The sequence below is a fragment of the Macadamia integrifolia genome, chromosome 13 (assembly GCF_013358625.1).
Source record: "Macadamia integrifolia cultivar HAES 741 chromosome 13, SCU_Mint_v3, whole genome shotgun sequence".
In the NCBI taxonomy this organism is placed as follows: Eukaryota; Viridiplantae; Streptophyta; class Magnoliopsida; order Proteales; family Proteaceae; genus Macadamia; species Macadamia integrifolia.
The window spans coordinates 18,437,735-18,454,502 of NC_056569.1; the positions used below are offsets into that span (position 1 = coordinate 18,437,735).

Consider the following 16,768-nt stretch of genomic DNA (forward strand, 5'->3'; position numbering starts at 1 on the left):
ATGCACTGCTTCACTTTCTCAGTCGAGACTGCTCATCAGTTCGAGGACGAAGGAAGCAAAGCGCCTTCATGGGGGTCGAGAAGAAATGGCCCTAGGTGGCTGATCCCTTAGCCCAACCAGGAGTTGTTGGATGACGTTAACATTTCTTCGTTTAAGGGCGGCTCAGACGATGTCATCTTGTTCCTTCAGGATAAGATGCTCGGCTACAATCCGATGGACTATGCGCGGCATGTTCTAGTCCATGCTACTTTGGAACAGCCCTGCGGCTCGATCGATGTTGGTGAAGAAATGGTCCGACTCGAAGGATTTTCTTGTGCTGAGCTAGGCTTGTGGATCAGCCCCCCGAGATTAGCCTCATATATATATAGATCCATATTTATGTGGATGTCTCCCTTGATAGTGATGTATTTTGAGGGCTCATGGATTAACCACCCGAGCTCGGTCTAGTTGCTGCCGAGCTAGAGTGCTGTCTTTGTGCCTCATTGGTTAAGGTCTTTGAGTCGCCTGACTGGGTTCTGGTCTTGTGGTGCCGAGCTAGAGCCCGGTCTTTGTGCCTCATTGGTTAAGGTCTTTGAGTCTCCAGACGAGGGTCTGGTCTTGTGGTGCCGAGCTAGAGCCCGGTCTTTGTGCCTCATTGATTAAGGTCTTTGAGTCGTCAGACAAGGGTCTGGACTTGAGGTGCCGAGCTGGAACTCGGTCTTTGTGCCTCATTGGTTAAGGTCTTTGAGTCGCCAGACGAGGGTCTGGCTTAGGTGCCGAGCTTGACTCGGTCTTTGTGGTAAGCCGAGCTAGTCTTATGGTGTCGAGCTAGAGCCCGATCTTTGTGCCTCATTGGTTAAGGTCTTTGAGTCGCCAGACGAGGGTCTGGTCTTATGGTGCCAAGCTTGAGCTCGGTCTTTGTGCCTCATTGGTTAAGGTCTTTGAGTTGCAAAACTAGGGTCTGGTCTTGAAGTGCCGAGCTGGAGCTCAGTCTTATTTACTGCCGAGCTGTACACAATGTTAAAAAAGTTAGATATTGGCGAGAAGCTTCATAGTATATTGACGTGTTGTATGCACTTGGGACAAATACATTGCTTCACAATAGAATCTAATCTGCTACGTGATTGAAATTGAATAACTGCTAAGGTGCTGATAGTATAAAATCTTCAAGACTAACACCCAATCGATGGGATTTCAAGGCAATCTACTGATAAAACTCTCTACTGATAGATTGTCTACTGGCCTCAGTGATTCGGACTATTGGCAGCTGTTAAACTGGTTCTGCCATAGGTCCGCCCATGATTGTTAGGATGGCCGGACCCACGGGCTGGTTATCGTATGTGACAGTTCGGTTCGTGGCTGGATCCATTGTCGGTTCGGCCTTACCTCGGCTCTGCTGGGCATCTTCTCTCCTCGGCTCGGGCCAGTTCCCACCATATTTCTGTTTTAGATACTGGCTGAGGTATCCGGCGTTGATGAGCTCATCAATTTTCCTTTTCAGAGACTTATAGTCTTCAGTGTCATGTCCATGGTCTCGGTGGTATCGGCAATACCTGTTGAGGTTCCTCTCTTCTGGTTTACCTGCCATTGGCCTGGGCCAACAAAAGTACTTCTGATTTTGGATTTCCAAGAGCAGGTTTGTTCGTGAACGATCAAGTTCATATCGCTCAAGTTCAGCTGTGTCCAGGGGCCGATCTGTTCTGTTTTTCTTCGGCTCACGGGAGTCATCCCTATGTCTCAGAGCCCTTTTCTTCTCCTTCTCTGCCTGATCAACCCTGTCAGCTATTCCTCGGGCTGCCAGAACTCCTCCATGTTGGCGTATTGATTGCACCGTCTCAACAGTGCGGGCATCGTTTTCGGTAAGTCGAGGGCCAGGGACTGAACCAGATCGGGGTGCATTACCCCATTGCACAATGTGCTATACGCCACTCATTCTGGCAAATTTTTTACCTCCAATGTCGCCTTCGTGAATCAGGCAAGGAATTCTCTTATTGTCTCCCTCGCCCCTTGCCTTATGTTCATCACATTTTGCGTAGTTTGCTTCTGCTTCATACTTGCTTGGAAACGTGTGAGGAATGCTCTTGTCAGTTCTTCATAGCTGCAGATGGACCGTGGCCGTAAGTGTGACATCCAGACCAGCGCGACTCCTTTTAATGAGGCTGCAAAAGCACGGCAGAGAACGGCGTCTGACCTACCATGCACTGCCATGGCTGAGCTGTAGTACAGTAGATGGTCGTAGGGATCTGTGGTGCCGTCATATCCGTTGAAAACAAGTATCACAAAATTTGAGGGCAGCTCGGCGTCAATCAATTCATCGGAAAGTGCATTATGGGCCAAGGTTACTGTCATGTCGGGCCGAGTGCTCCTACCTCTGCATTCCCTCAATTCGCTCTATGAGTCGTTGGATTCGGCTCTCAAGGTCAGCTCTTCTCTCCTCGGCTTGGCCATTTGTTGATCGGTGTGACCCTTCTCTCCTAGGGCTTCTTCCTCGGCCTTGGTGACCCTGCCGTGGTGCACCTCTGGTAGGCCCGATGGGCGAGCTCTGACCAGGATGGGGTTGATCTCGCCGAGCTTGCCTCTGGTAGTTCTCATGTTCTTCTCTGTGAGGACGAGTGCTTCTAGTGTGTCTTTAAGGCGATGGTTGGCGTCCTCCTGCACGGTGTGGGGATCTACGAGTATCATCTGTCTCAGGGCTCCGATGATGTTCAGAACGACCTGCTCTCCTGATCCGAGCAAGGATGGGACCTCGCCTGCGCCCCTCAGTAAGAGATCGCGGTGGTACAGAATGAACAATGCTTGAAGTGCTGCCTGACCCCCTTCTTATTGTTGATTGGGGGGTGACGCTGTTGTCAGGAGATTCGTCATTGGGATTTCTGCTCGGAGCAGGCCTTGACGGCTGAGTTGAACTGGTTCATGGTACTGGAAGTGCGGAGCCAAACTGTCGTATGAAATCCCTCACCAGTGCGTTAGTGGCTAATACCTGCAGCTGCGGGCTCTGCATCTGTTCTTCCACGTTCGGATGAGTTATTCGGGATGATGGGACATGGCGGGATAGCTGAGGGTTCTGCTCGCACTGATCCCCCTCTCCCTGGGCAACCTGTGGATCGGGCCTGGTTTGCTGGGGGCCTTCTGGAGGGGTCTCTGCCGGGACGTTTTCCTGCCCTGCCACTGGTGGTGAATGGGAACGTCCAAGTGGTACTTCTTGAGTGGATCTTGTACGCGTTGTCGTTAAAGAAACGTTCTTCTCACTCCTTAATTGCATTGTTCCAAGGTGACTTTTTGTAACAGCTTCCCACAGACGGCGCCAATCTGATGCGGAAAAATTTGACCGGACGATCTTCCCTGCTGTTCCTGGTGCCTTGGCCGATCTGCACAGAAGAGATGACAGGGAAGAGCCGGGCTGACCCGGCGGGGGACTCTCCGATGCCTAAGTTAGACCTTTCAACAACAGATGCTCAAGAGAGCTTTTACAGTATGAGAAGTGAGTCATCGATCCTTTGTGATGGAGGCTTACCTTGGTATTTATAGGCTGCTCATGGAGGGCAAGTGGGAGACGATTGTGAAGAGTCCTGCTTAGGCGTGGAGTCCTCAAGGAGAGTGGAGTCCTCAAAGAGAGTGGAGTCCTCAAGGAGAGTGGCTCTGTGATTCCGGGCATATACCTGGAATATTCCCCTCTTAACTAGGAGAGATCAATTGTGTGACGTCATGATGACGTGTAGTGGATAGACTCCTGACCTCTAGAATAGAATACGTTCCTTGAATGTAGGGGTGGACGGAAACACATTTCTAGAATCCTTGTTGTTGACGTCGGGCCGAGGTGGCAGCTCGGCCAGATGAGGCCGAGGTAACAGCACGGCCTGATTGAGGCCGAGGTGGAGCACGGCCTGTTGGATGCCGAGGCAATAGCACGGCATGATTGAGGCCGAGGTGGAGCACGACCTGATTGGTGCCGAGGTGGAGCACGGCATGAATGAGGCCGAGGTGGAGAACGGCCTGATGGAGGCCGACGTGGAGCACGGCCTGATGGAGACCGAGGTGACAGTACGGCCTAATGGATGCCGAGGCAGTAGCACGACATGTTGGAGGCCGAGGAGGAGCACGGCTTGATGGAGGCCGAGGAGAAGCACGGCCTGATGGAGGCCGAGGTGGAGCATGGCCTGTTGGATGCCGAGGCAATAGCACAGCATGATTGAGGCCGAGATGGAGCACAACCTGATTGGCGCCGAGGTGCAGCACGGCATGATTGAGGCCGAGGTGAAGCACGGCTTGATTGGTGCCGAGGTTGAGCACGGCATGATTGAGGCTGAGGTGGCGGTACGGCCTAATGGATGCCGAGGCAGTAGCACGGCATGTTGGAGGCCGAGGCAGTAGCACGGCATGTTGGAGGCCGAGGCAGTAGCACGGCCTGATGGAGGCCAAGGCAATAGCACAGCATGATTGAGGCCGAGGTGGAGCACGGCCTGATTGGTGCCAAGGTAGAGCACGACCTGATTGGTGCCGAGGTTCAGCACGACATGATTGAGGCCGAGGTGGCAGTACGGCCTAATGGTTGCCGAGGCATTTAGCACGGCATGTTGGAGGCCGAGGTAGTAGCACGGCCTGATGGATGCCGAGGCAGAAGCACGACCTGACGGATGCCGAGGCAGTGACTCAGTCCTTTCCAGGTCTGCGTACATGCTTCAGCCGTGCTGAGGAATGTGACATATTTTGCCTCATCAGGATGGTTATCCTGTTGAGTAATTATTGCATCAGCATAAAAAACCATGAAGGAGAGCAAGGAGTCATTGACCACGGAGGGTAGGGCAGTCTTTTCATGTGTCCTTATATTTAAGCGCAGGTGCATGCAACTAGGTATTGTTTTTTGGAGCAAGAGATCATTGCGTGGCCGTGTGGTCCTTACAATTGCATGGGGTCAATGAAATCATGCACAGAAGCATTAATAAGAGTGATTTTTTTATTTCATAAGCGGTAGGTCAATAATTTCACTCGTAGAGCTTTATTTCCCGCAAAGGCTCAAACCTTGCAAGAACCATCACCAATTTTCAGTGATTCCTCTTCAACCCTTAAGATTTGAAGCTTTGATTGACAAACAAAGACACTTGTTTTATAATTTTCCCTTTGAGATCAATTATATTTTGGATCATGAATTTCTCATCAAAATCGGTAGAAATAAACCCTATATTGAAAGTATCCGAAAAGAATAAGAACACTATCTAAAAGTGCCAGGAGGTAAAAGCGCTTCATCAAAACTTCTTCAAGAAATGATTTGGATGTTATTCTACAAGAAACAAAAATGATCCTAGAAAAAGCAAAAAAAAATTATTTTCTTCTCATTTTCATATATTATTTATTTCTACAATTACAATTGTTAGATGAAAACTTTCAACTCAAAAACGTACATCCTCCATACAAGAAGACGTTTTTTCCAAGGGCTGAGCCCTTACCATAGTATGTTCAGGAATGGCAAAAAGGTAAGTTTAATCGTCCACACTCATATTTTTTTTTTTAGGAAAATTGCACAAACCACCCCTAAAACACACCCAAATCTCATTTGAGTCACAACATTTTAAAAAATACAACCATTTTAAATTAAACCTCAGAAGGCATGCAATAGGCGTGGGACTCTTATGTGAATGATACCGTGAATGCCATTCACAACATAAAGGTTTCCCATCGCGTAGGAGTATCATGGGATTCCTAGGTTCCATTAATGATATCGTGAATGACTCTACAGCACCCTAGGAATCTTGTTGGAACTAGTCTTATAAGGTTCCTCTTGCTCGTGGAAACCATATTTTGTTAAATAAAACCTCCCCTGAGAGCTGTAGACTTTGTAAGGATGACATCTGTTGGTGTATGATGTCTTGTATTCCGTCGCAGTTTAATCCAGAGAGTACTGGTGCAGCACCTAGACAGGCAGGACGGCGATCCCGCTAACCGGTTAGGAGGCCATGGGGGTTGAAGGGGGGTAGGAGGCCCCCCTGCATAGCAGGAGGTGTAGGGGGGGCTGCGCCCCCCGCTCGAATTTTTTATTTGAGGGCAATTGTGTACTTTCCGGATTAGGGTTTTTTCGCTATATATTTGTAGCGAGGGTTTCTTTCTCTGTAATGCAAGCAATACTGAGAGGTGTGAGGACGAGCGCTGTAACCCTATTCTCCATTGATAGTGAAGCAGGATCTCATCTCACCGGTGACGTAGGCAACCTTGCCGAACCTCGTAAAATCCGTGTGCATTGTTTGTTTTGTTTTTCCATTATCTTCTGCATCGTTTTAGGGTTGCGTTTCTACAGACATCTACTAGCTACTACTCATGCATTATAGAGAAAGTGTAAAGGAAAGGAGAACAAAAACTGTTCCTACGGGTGCTTTAATTTAAGCTTAAAAATAGAATCTTTTGACTTGGCTGAATCTCATCCACACATGCCTTGATCTGGTGCATACTAGTTCACCGAAATTAGTAGACCTAAACTACCAGAATGCCCAAAAGGATATCTTTTCCATAACTTACTTGTTTTTACAATATTTTTTTTAGTGTGGTCTACGAGACCATGCTTGTGATAAGGAGGACCTTAACTACACATATATATCTACAGAAGAACTGGAAAATATCATCCCAAACTCATCCAAACTCCTTCAAACTTCTCAATTTGATTATTTTTCTGTGCATCCCGAATTATGTTATCTTCTCCATCCGAACTCAAATGATACGATTTAACTTGCATTTGAACCATGACTTGATGAAATTCATTTTTCATGTAGATTTCTCCACCCAAATCTACCAGTAGGCCTTCCAAAATTAGCTCCAAACACATTGCCACTACATAAACCTACGAAAGTGCAACTTTTACCATACGGGGTCTTCACCTGCTACTTTCACCTTCTACCAAAATTTTTTTGAGGACATAATAGGCTTCCAAAAGTATTTCTGCATGCCTGAATACATCTGTAGCATTTCTAAACATTGTACGATTAATTCTAACCTATTTGTATCACTGACATTTTGTCTGACTTCTCTAAAGTTAACAAAACACCTGTGACATCCATGAATCACCGGAATACCTCCAAATATAATCCAATAGTTGCCAACAATAACAACCTAACTCCAATTGGCCAGCAATATCTCCTTTTGAAAATTTTGGCAACTTCCTCCAAAAAGTTAGTCCGACTATGTGCTACATCTCCCTCTTTGACAAAAAGTGCAAAGGATGACTTAACTATATGGAAACTCTCCCTGCTTAGACTTAACTATAGAAGTGCCCATCATATGTTCCTATCCTATTGGAGTTTTGATGTCTCTATGCTCACTCATCTACTCCCCTTGTACACGTACCATCTATTGTGCTTGTAGAGTTGTTCAAGTAATCCTCTTAACTGAATAAGTAATTATTAGCACTAAATTAAAAAAGAATGTACATGTTTTTCAGGTGTTCTTGATCCTTGTGCCATTGTCTTCTCATTCTTAGACTTCTTAATCACACAACCATCTTTAATAAACATAAATCCATTCATGGACTTTATCCTATATGACTCACACTCAAAAGATTGTGCTTCAACATGCTAACGTGTAGAAAATTCTTTGAATTTATTTTGTCATTGTCCAAGTTGATTATAATTCTGCCTTCAATTTTGACTCAGTCATCATTTTCAAATCTCATTGATCCATCTTTTACTTGATCTAAATTCAGAAAACTAACTTCATCACCTGTCATATGAGTGGAGCATCCACTTTCAAGTATCCCCTGTGGCAATTTACTATGTGCCTTGATTGCTTTCTATACAGTAAGAGACTTATTGCTGTCATCCATCTTCCTTTTCTCAACCCAGATTGCCTTTTCTCCTGCTATGACATGCTTCCTTACTTAGTCTTCAACCAATGCTCTGATCTTGCTTCCTTGAAGGATTTTTCTTCAAATATCTTCTAGGATGCCTCTATAAGGGAAGTATTTCTGACAATGTGTCCATACCTATGATATGAGTAACATTCCCACACTGTCCTCTGTCAGTGGAGCAAACCTATTCTTGTTGGTAAATGACACTGCCATGGACTTTCTTCTGCACTCTGCTAATCCGTGTCACTAATACAACCAAAGTACTAATTGCAGAAGGAGCTTTGTTTCTGCCAGTGTTCCTTGCATAGCCATTGGACCTTTGATATCTGACTGTGGTGTAACCATCTTTGTTTGTATTCTTCTTATTAGATTTTTCAACTTGTAAGCCCCTTTGTTTCTCTTTGACAAATCTCACAGGACTTTTTGCAGCCCCATTTCTTTTAGTCTTCATATTACTTGAACATTCACCATTTTCATAGGTAAGACCAAATTTATCATTGATAGGTCTTTTCTTTATTAAGTATCTTATCTATAACGTTGCCTTCTTTTCATACTTGAGGATCGTCTTTAGACTCGTTAGTACCAACCTCCTTGCCCTTTCCATTTACAGTTGTACTGTTGAGGGTGCAGTTGCAACTGTTAGGTAGTCCTTCTTTTTCAGCTTTTTAAGTTCCATATTTAACTTTACAAATTTCTCTTCTTATTTGGAGCATTCATCAACTTTGGAAGATAGGCTAAGGCTAATATCTTCAGTAATCTTCTATATTTCTTCAATAGTGAGCTTCAGTTTACTAATTTTCTCTCTCTTTTGCAAGCTGCTTCTTTAACCCCTTTCTTTCTTTCTGTCTACTTGAGTTCATTAAAAGTGGACTAGAAGATATTTTTCAAATCTTCTTCATTCCCAAACTCTTTATCCTCATCAGACTTTTCATTGTCTTCAACAACAACAACAACACAACTCAGCCTTATCCTAACTAATTGGGGATGGCTACATGGATCTTAGTTGGAAGAAAGGAAAAGAAAAAGAAATAAGAGTGAATAAAGAGAAAACGAGAGAAAACTGAGAAAGGAGAGGAAAGAAACAAAGCACCTCAACACCTCTAGGACATCTCACTTAAGAATGATCGACAACACAAATCTTTGTCCTCCAAATAGCTCTGTTAGATGCCATACTAGGGTCAAGACCTAGCTTTTGCATGTCTCTCCTTACCAGCTCATCAATGATCATTTTTTGGCATATCCTGAGCCCTTTTAGCTCCATCCATTTAGTTATGACCACTCCTCCATACTAGAGCATCCAAAGGCCTCCTTTGGACATGTCCAAACCATCTTAATCAACATTTTCTAAGCTTATTTTGAATAAGGGCAACTCCTAAGTTAGCTCTTACCCTGGTCATTCCTCACTCTATCTCTGAGTTTTACCGCACATCGATCTCAATATCCTCATCTTTGTCATACTCAACTTATCTATATTACACTTTTTGAGTGCGCGAAATTCTATGCCATACATCATAGCCAGTCTTATGACTATCTTGTAGAACTTTCCTTTAAGCTTTAGAGGAATTCTTCGATCACACAACAATTCAAACACACATCTCCATTTCATCCAGCTAACTTTAATTTAATGTGAAATATCATTGTCTATCTCTCCATCTTTGTTTAGGATTAAGCCCAGATATCTGAAGTAGTCACTTTATGGAATCTCTCTCCCCTCAATCTTCATCCCTTCATTATCGGTCCTCACTCGATTGAAGTTCTACATCATATATTCTATCTTCATTCTACTTATCTTAATTCCTCTCAATTCCAATGTAGATCTCCATACTCCAACTTATCATTGATCTTTGCCATTGTTTCACCCACCAGTATAATATTATCAGCAAAAATCATACACCTCCCCTTGGATTTTCCTACTTAAATCATCCATGAAAAGCATAAATAGGTAAGGACTCATAGCGGACCCTTGATGTAACCCGGTTGCAATTGGAAACTCAATACCTTGACTTCCACAAATCCCACACTAGTCACTACACCCCATACATGTCTTTAATTATATCAATGTATTTGCTTGACACCCCTTTCTTCTCTAATACATGCCAAATAATTCACTGGAAACCCTATCGTAGGCCTTTTCTAGATCGATGAAGACCATATGAGATCTCTATTGTATGTTCTAAATTTTTTCCATAAGCATCCTTAGGAGGTAAATCGCTTCCATCGTGGATCTCCTAGGCATAAAACCGAATTGGTTCCCGGAATAATAGTTTCTCTTCTTATGCGGATTTCTATTGCCTTCTCCCACTACTTCTTAGTATGAATCATAAGTTTTATTCCCCTATAGTTATTGTAACTTTGAATATCATCTTTATTTTTGTAGATTGGGACTACAATACTTTTCTTCCATTTATCAGACATCTTTCTCATATCAATAATCTTATTAAACAACTTGGTTAGCCATACAACACCACATATTTCCAAACTCTTTCACACTTCAATTGGGACCTATTCTTGTTTTTTATTGCTTGCTAAAACCATGATTTTTTTTTGGTTCTCATTATTAGACTCCTCATCTTTTGATAATTCTTCTGAAGAAGCACTGTCTCTTTTTGTAATTAGGCTTTCTTTTTTAAGTTGCCATTCTTCTTTTGAAATTGCTCTTTGATGCTAGAGTGTCTTCATCATTTGACTTAGGTTTCTTGCCTTTCAAAGGAAGTTTTCCCTTATATTAAACTTTACTACTTTTGAACTTCCTAGCAAGGTAGGCAATCAACTCATCTTCAGATTCCTAGTCGCTCTCTTGCTTGATTTTCAGCTTCTTCATGGCTTTGAATGCAGTCTCCTTCTCTATGTGCTTAGTCTTCACCATTCTCATCTCATACACTATCAATATGCTATGTAGTGCATCCAACTGACACAATTCATTCAGGTCCTTAAACTCTTCTATTGTAGATACTTAAGATGTATATATGTCAGGCAAGAATTTAAGGATCTTCTTCATTACCACTTTGTCCATGATTCTCTATACAAGTCCTCGAATAGAATTAATGATTCCATTCCCATTTTTCATGAAGCATTGCACAGTATCACCCTCAAACATCTTCAGACTTCCAAACAATAACTTATAATGTTGTAGTTTAGCTTCTCTGATATTGTCATCACTTTCATGAATAGTATATAGTTTGCTCTAAATCTCCTTGAAAGGCTCTCATACTATAACCCTAGAAAATTCAGTGTTAACTAGTTCATTCAAAAGAACATTCTTCGTCTTGAAGTCATTCTCAAACTTCTTTAGTTCAACTTCACATGTTATTTTACCTGTAGGAATTTTATAGCATTCTTCACTGATATTCAAAGATTGTAGCCCATTGACTTCAAATATGTTTCAATCCTTATGCACCAGAAAATTTAATTTATTCCGTCAAAGTTTGGTCCCTTGTTATTACTATGACTATTATTTCCATCAGTCGATTCCATCTTTCTTACTCTCAATAAACTGACCCAAGTGTTCAGATTTTTTGGGTAACCTAGCTCTAATACCACTTGATGACCCAGGCACCTGGGGGGGTGTTGAATCAGTGCTTAAAAAAAATTCTTTCCCACAAAACTTCTGTTCCAAGCCCTGTGAGGATTGCATAAACACGATTGACTGGGGAATCTAGAATTTACCAATCACATATGTACATCAACCTCACAACCAATGAATGGCAAGGTCTATCGGAAAGTGCCCCACCGCTCTGTAGTACACACACTTAAAAAAATGCAATAAAGTTAACAAATATACATCACACCAGATTTATGTGGTTTGAAAATATTTCCTACGTCCACTGAGGACTACCCTTTAGGATTTTATACTTCCTCAATAAGCACCACAAATTTTGACCACTACAATGGCCCAATTGCTGCAACACTTACTTCTAATGCCACTACTTTGCAGTCTAGGGATGTGATTGATCCTTCATACTTTTAGTGCAAAACTCTTTCTGTAAGAAAAAAAAAATCAAGATTTCTTTGCACAAGGATGTTTTTCTCTCTAGAACGCACAAGACTTTGTGGATCTCAATTCCAATCTATTGAAATTCTATTGATTAGGGGCAATTCTATAATTATACCATCATGATGTTTTGAAGTGTAACAAGGTCCGTCGTGACATTTCACATCATCACAAACTCGGTGCTCAAACCAAGGTCGTTCGGTTGCCTTCAAAAGGTGGGTGAAATGACGATCGTCGAATCCTCGTAAATTGCATCATTCATTGTGGAAGCAAGGAAATCCATGTAAATAGAATCTTCACTCACGATCAAACACCCAAGCAGATATGATTTTGCATTTTGGCAGTGAACATAAATAGATTCTCTAAACCAATGGGATTCCTAGAGATGGAATCTCAAGCGTCGACCACGTTTGCACCTATGCGCACTTTAATTTAAGCTTTAAAAATAGAATCTTTCGACACAACTTAATCTCACACACAAATGCCTTGATCCCGTACATGTTGATGAGCACATTTATGTGTGAAATATTAGGTACTAAAGCATGCATTCTTACATACTTGGAATGGAACTACCTTGGGTTTTTCTTTCTTTTTGTAGGTTTTGCATTTATAAGACCTTAGGAACTATCGGCCGCCATATCTCCAATTTTAAATTTAAAGAGTTCCCCCTTTTTTTTTTTTTTATGGCTGCGAAGAGAATGAAATTCTAAGCAAGATGGACGAGTCGCATTAAAAGTACACATTCGTTTTGGCACCTGTATACGTGATTATTCTTTTTTGGCAAAAAAAAAATAATGGACCAGAACAGAACCAAGATGCAGGTCCAGCCCATCTGTAGTTGTTCTAGGGGTATAAGAGACATTCCAAGATGCCAACAAAGATGGAAGACCCACTCACTTGGATATTTCACACTCTCTCCCCTCAGACGATTTTGAAGACCTCCTACCTTTTTGGAGATTTTGTTGAAAGTCCTCCTCTCTCCTAATTTTCACTTAAAATCAAAGGCATGGACGGGATTTCCACATAAATTAGAAGATTTAACAAATCACGGAAATTGTCCAAGCCAAGAGAGGCTGCCCACGTTTGAAAAAGAAAGAAAAGAAGAAAAACGACAAAGAAATCAAAATCCTTCCTATTTTATCTCCCTATCTTTCCTACCCTCCAACCCAAATCGTTTCTTTCCTTTTCTCCCCTATTTTTTTTTTTTTTTTTTTCTCTCTTCTTTCCTAACCTCCACCTCATCACAATCGACCTTAAGGGACCCACCAAGGGAAAACGTTCTCTTCTCTCCTCTATTCCCTATAAAAGAGGGTTGACCAAGCCTTTGAGAGGGCATCCTTCACTTCTTCTCGTCTTTAGTTTTGGTTGTGCTCTAACTCTAATTCTAGTTCTTCTTTGCTTTTGCTTCAAACACTTTTGTAATTGGTTTTATTTAATTGATGCAAAGTCTTTTACTTTTTTTGTTTGTACTATTTAAATTATTCAAGTTGTGATAATTTTAATTTTCTAGTTCAAGGCTTAGGTCTAGGTGACAAGATCCAAGCTTTGGTGTGTCTCTGTTCAAGTGTAAGTTTCTCTTTAAGATTTTTGTCTCCAGGCCTAGCAATTTCAGATTTGATTTATTCCATATTTGATTTTTAGGGCTGGTAGTATTTCAAATCAACCAAGTTTTAATTCAAAAGTTGAAGTTCGGTAGGTAGGCTTCTACATTAGTCTTCTCATCCCCCCTCTCATTCCCTCTTCTTGCTACCCATCATTCTTAAATTGGGACTTTAATTTTCAGTTTTACTTTGATACTTTCCCTTCCCCCAAGGTCCTTGGCTAGGCGATGTGTTGGCTTTGCCCCTCTCTAGCTATGGAATACTTTTATTATTTATATTGCCTCCCTTTCCCTAAAGCTAAGTAGATAAGCCCTTGCAAGAGTACTCTCTGGTCAAATAGTGAAGCTCGTATTATTTATGGTGCGTCCCTCGGGATAAGTAGAGATACCTACTTGTGTGCGTTTCTCTAGCTTTATTCCCCTTTTATTTTATTTATTTATTTTATTTCAGCCATTTTTCTTTTACTTTTTCTTTATTGCTTTTTATTAATTTACTTTGAGTATTTAAATTCCTAGATGATGAATGGTTAGGGATAAATGTGAATGCTTAGGTTTTTAATTTCAATTACAATTCCAATTTCCCTAATTGTGTTGGTTAGGACGTTCTTTTAGATGCATGTGTTTTAGGGCGGTAGTTAGAAATAGATCACAATCATCAATCTATACAATTTTGCGTTACTAGATGATGATGTAGACACCTAATTTTATCACCCCCTGGTGATGATGACACAAGAAGAATTACATGTTGGACATTTTAGACTTGAAGAATTTTGAGCTTAGAGTAGAAAATTACCAATTTTTTTCCTATAAATTTTCAAGAGAAAATGTTTTCAAAAATTAGAATTTGATGTTGTGGATTATTGTTGTTTGTCCCCTCAGGTCGGACATTACACTTTGATGTGAGAACTATACGAATTGACACCTGATTTTATCTTTCATTATATGATCTGGGCCCCTACTTTATGCATATTTTGTAAAGGTCTTCGGTCGAGACCACAATTGTGTCTCACATCATTGGATGGTGCTCGGACTGAGCTTTTTAATGATATATTACACGTCGAATTATGGCTAACGATTTGGAAGATATGACCCCCGAAAGTTGACTCCAAAGTTCGGTATTAGATTCCATTCTGAGCAACCAAGGAGTGGCACATGGTGTCCAAACCCCTTTGTCTAAAAGCAAACCTTTTTGAACAATTCTCTCTAGTTTTTTAGTCCTACATCGAAAATAAGAGAGAATTGTCTCAAATCCCAAGGCTATAAGTATAGCCCTTCCTCTCTTCCAAAGAGGAGGAGAAAAAAATTGAGAATTTGGGAGAGAGGATGGCCCCATCAAGGTTTTGGCTAACTTCTTCCCTCTAAAATCAAATATTCTCTAAGTCTAAAAGTTTAACAGAATAATCCTTCCTTGAGCCGGGAGATCTAGTCCGGTTCGGTTCAATTTGGGGCTTGAAGCACAAGGGTTATTTCCCCTTGTTTCTTGATTAAAGCCGGGTTTAAAGTATTTTTCTTCTCCTAATTGCAATTTAGAACTATTTTATCTAATTTAATAGATTAGGTTCTAATTTATTATTAATTGGTTCATTTAGATTAATTAAGTTTAATTAGTTTCATTTGGTTTAATATGGTTCATTAGATTCATCTTAATTTAATCTAGTTTATTTAGGTCTTTTGGTTCAATTAAATATGATTTTTGTTTAATTGGTTTAATTATATTCATTTTAGTTTTATCCGGTTCAATTAGATGTAATTAGGTCCATTCAAACTTAATTATTTTTTTCCTTTTTTGATTTGTTTTAATTTAAATTGATTTTGAATTTACATTTGGCTTTATGATTCTATTTAATTGTTAATTATTTTATCCCTTAGATCTAGGCCCTTGGAAGAGGATCCAAGAACCCTAATCCTTCCTCCCTTCTCTTTATCTCTTCCCCCATCTCTTCTTCCTTTCTTTCTTCTTTTCCCTGTAGCAGAAAATCAGCCGCCTCCCTCCTCTTCTTCTCCTTCCCTTTTCCATGGCTGCCACCTCCCATTTCTTCTTCCAAACCTGCAACCTTCTTTTTTCCTTTTTCTTCTTCTTCTTCTTCTCTTCTTTTCTCTTTTACCATGGCCGAACCCTCTCCACCCGTTTCTCCTTCCCTTCTTTCTCCTTAACCGAACCTGCAACTCACCTCCTTTCTCCTTCACCTTCTTCTTCTTCTTCTTCTTCTTCTTCTTCTTCTTCTTCTTCTTCTTCTTCTTCTTCTTCTTCTTCTTCTTCTTCTTCTTCTTCTCCTTCCTTTTTTTTTCCTTAACCGAACCTGCAACTCGCTTCTTCTTCTTCTCTCATTCTTCTTTGTCTCTTCTGTTTCCCTGCTGCTGTAACTACCAATCAGTCCCACCGAACCTTCTTCTTCTTCTTCTTCCTTTTCCCTTCCTCTTATAGTCCTTGCTGTAAACCCTTGCGCCATCTCGTCCCTCCAGAGCCACGGATTGCTGCTCGTGGTCGCCTTTGCCTTCTTGCTGCCTGCCGCGCTTCACGGCCTTTGTCGAAACCCTTGTAGTCTCGCTCAGTCAAGATGGACTCTCAGATGAAGTTTGCAGTCATGGTGAAGGTGATAGGTCGAACAGGGTCTAGGGGTCAGGTGACCCAGGTGAGACTCACCTCCCTTCTCCTTCTTCTTCTTCTTCTTCTTCTTCTCCTTCCTTTTTTTTTCCTTAACCGAACCTGCAACTCGCTTCTTCTTCTTCTCTCATTCTTCTTTGTCTCTTCTGTTTCCCTGCTGCTGTAACTACCAATCAGTCCCACCGAACCTTCTTCTTCTTCTTCTTCCTTTTCCCTTCCTCTTATAGTCCTTGCTGTAAACCCTTGCGCCATCTCGTCCCTCCAGAGCCACGGATTGCTGCTCGTGGTCGCCTTTGCCTTCTTGCTGCCTGCCGCGCTTCACGGCCTTTGTCGAAACCCTTGTAGTCTCGCTCAGTCAAGATGGACTCTCAGATGAAGTTTGCAGTCATGGTGAAGGTGATAGGTCGAACAGGGTCTAGGGGTCAGGTGACCCAGGTGAGGCTCACGTTTTTGGATGACCAGAAACGTTTTATTATGAGGAATGTGAAGGGACCTGTCGGGGAGGGAGATACTCTCACCCTGCTTGAGTCTAAAAGAGAAGCACGGAGGTTGCGTTGAGTGCTGGTTCTTCACTGTTAAGGTTTTTATTTATTTCTTCATATTGTCTCAGCTCCTACTAAGGTTTAGTTAGATTTTTGTGATTATGGAAACTCTTGGAAATCAAATTTTCGGAGCATCGGTATTGAACTTGTAATGAGGCTGGGTCACTCCAATCATAGTTTTTAAGTGACTTTTTTTGAGGAATTCCTATTTTTTCTACACAAA

At 41.8% G+C, this 16,768-nt stretch overlaps 1 protein-coding gene across 1 annotated transcript; it reads left to right on the forward strand.

Moving 5' to 3' along the window:
• The first annotated feature begins 16,363 nt into the window (after window positions 1-16,363).
• On the forward strand, window positions 16,364-16,679 carry LOC122058856 (40S ribosomal protein S28-like). The gene has a single exon (XM_042621555.1). The coding sequence runs from the start codon at window positions 16,364-16,366 to the stop codon at window positions 16,559-16,561; it is 198 nt and encodes a 65-aa protein (XP_042477489.1). The 3' UTR covers window positions 16,562-16,679.
• Window positions 16,680-16,768: the final 89 nt, after the last annotated feature.

Bases quoted from the DNA above. Each gene is read 5' to 3' on its own strand.
- LOC122058856 (XM_042621555.1), top strand. From the start codon at position 16,364: ATGGACTCTCAGATGAAGTTTGCAGTCATGGTGAAGGTGATAGGTCGA.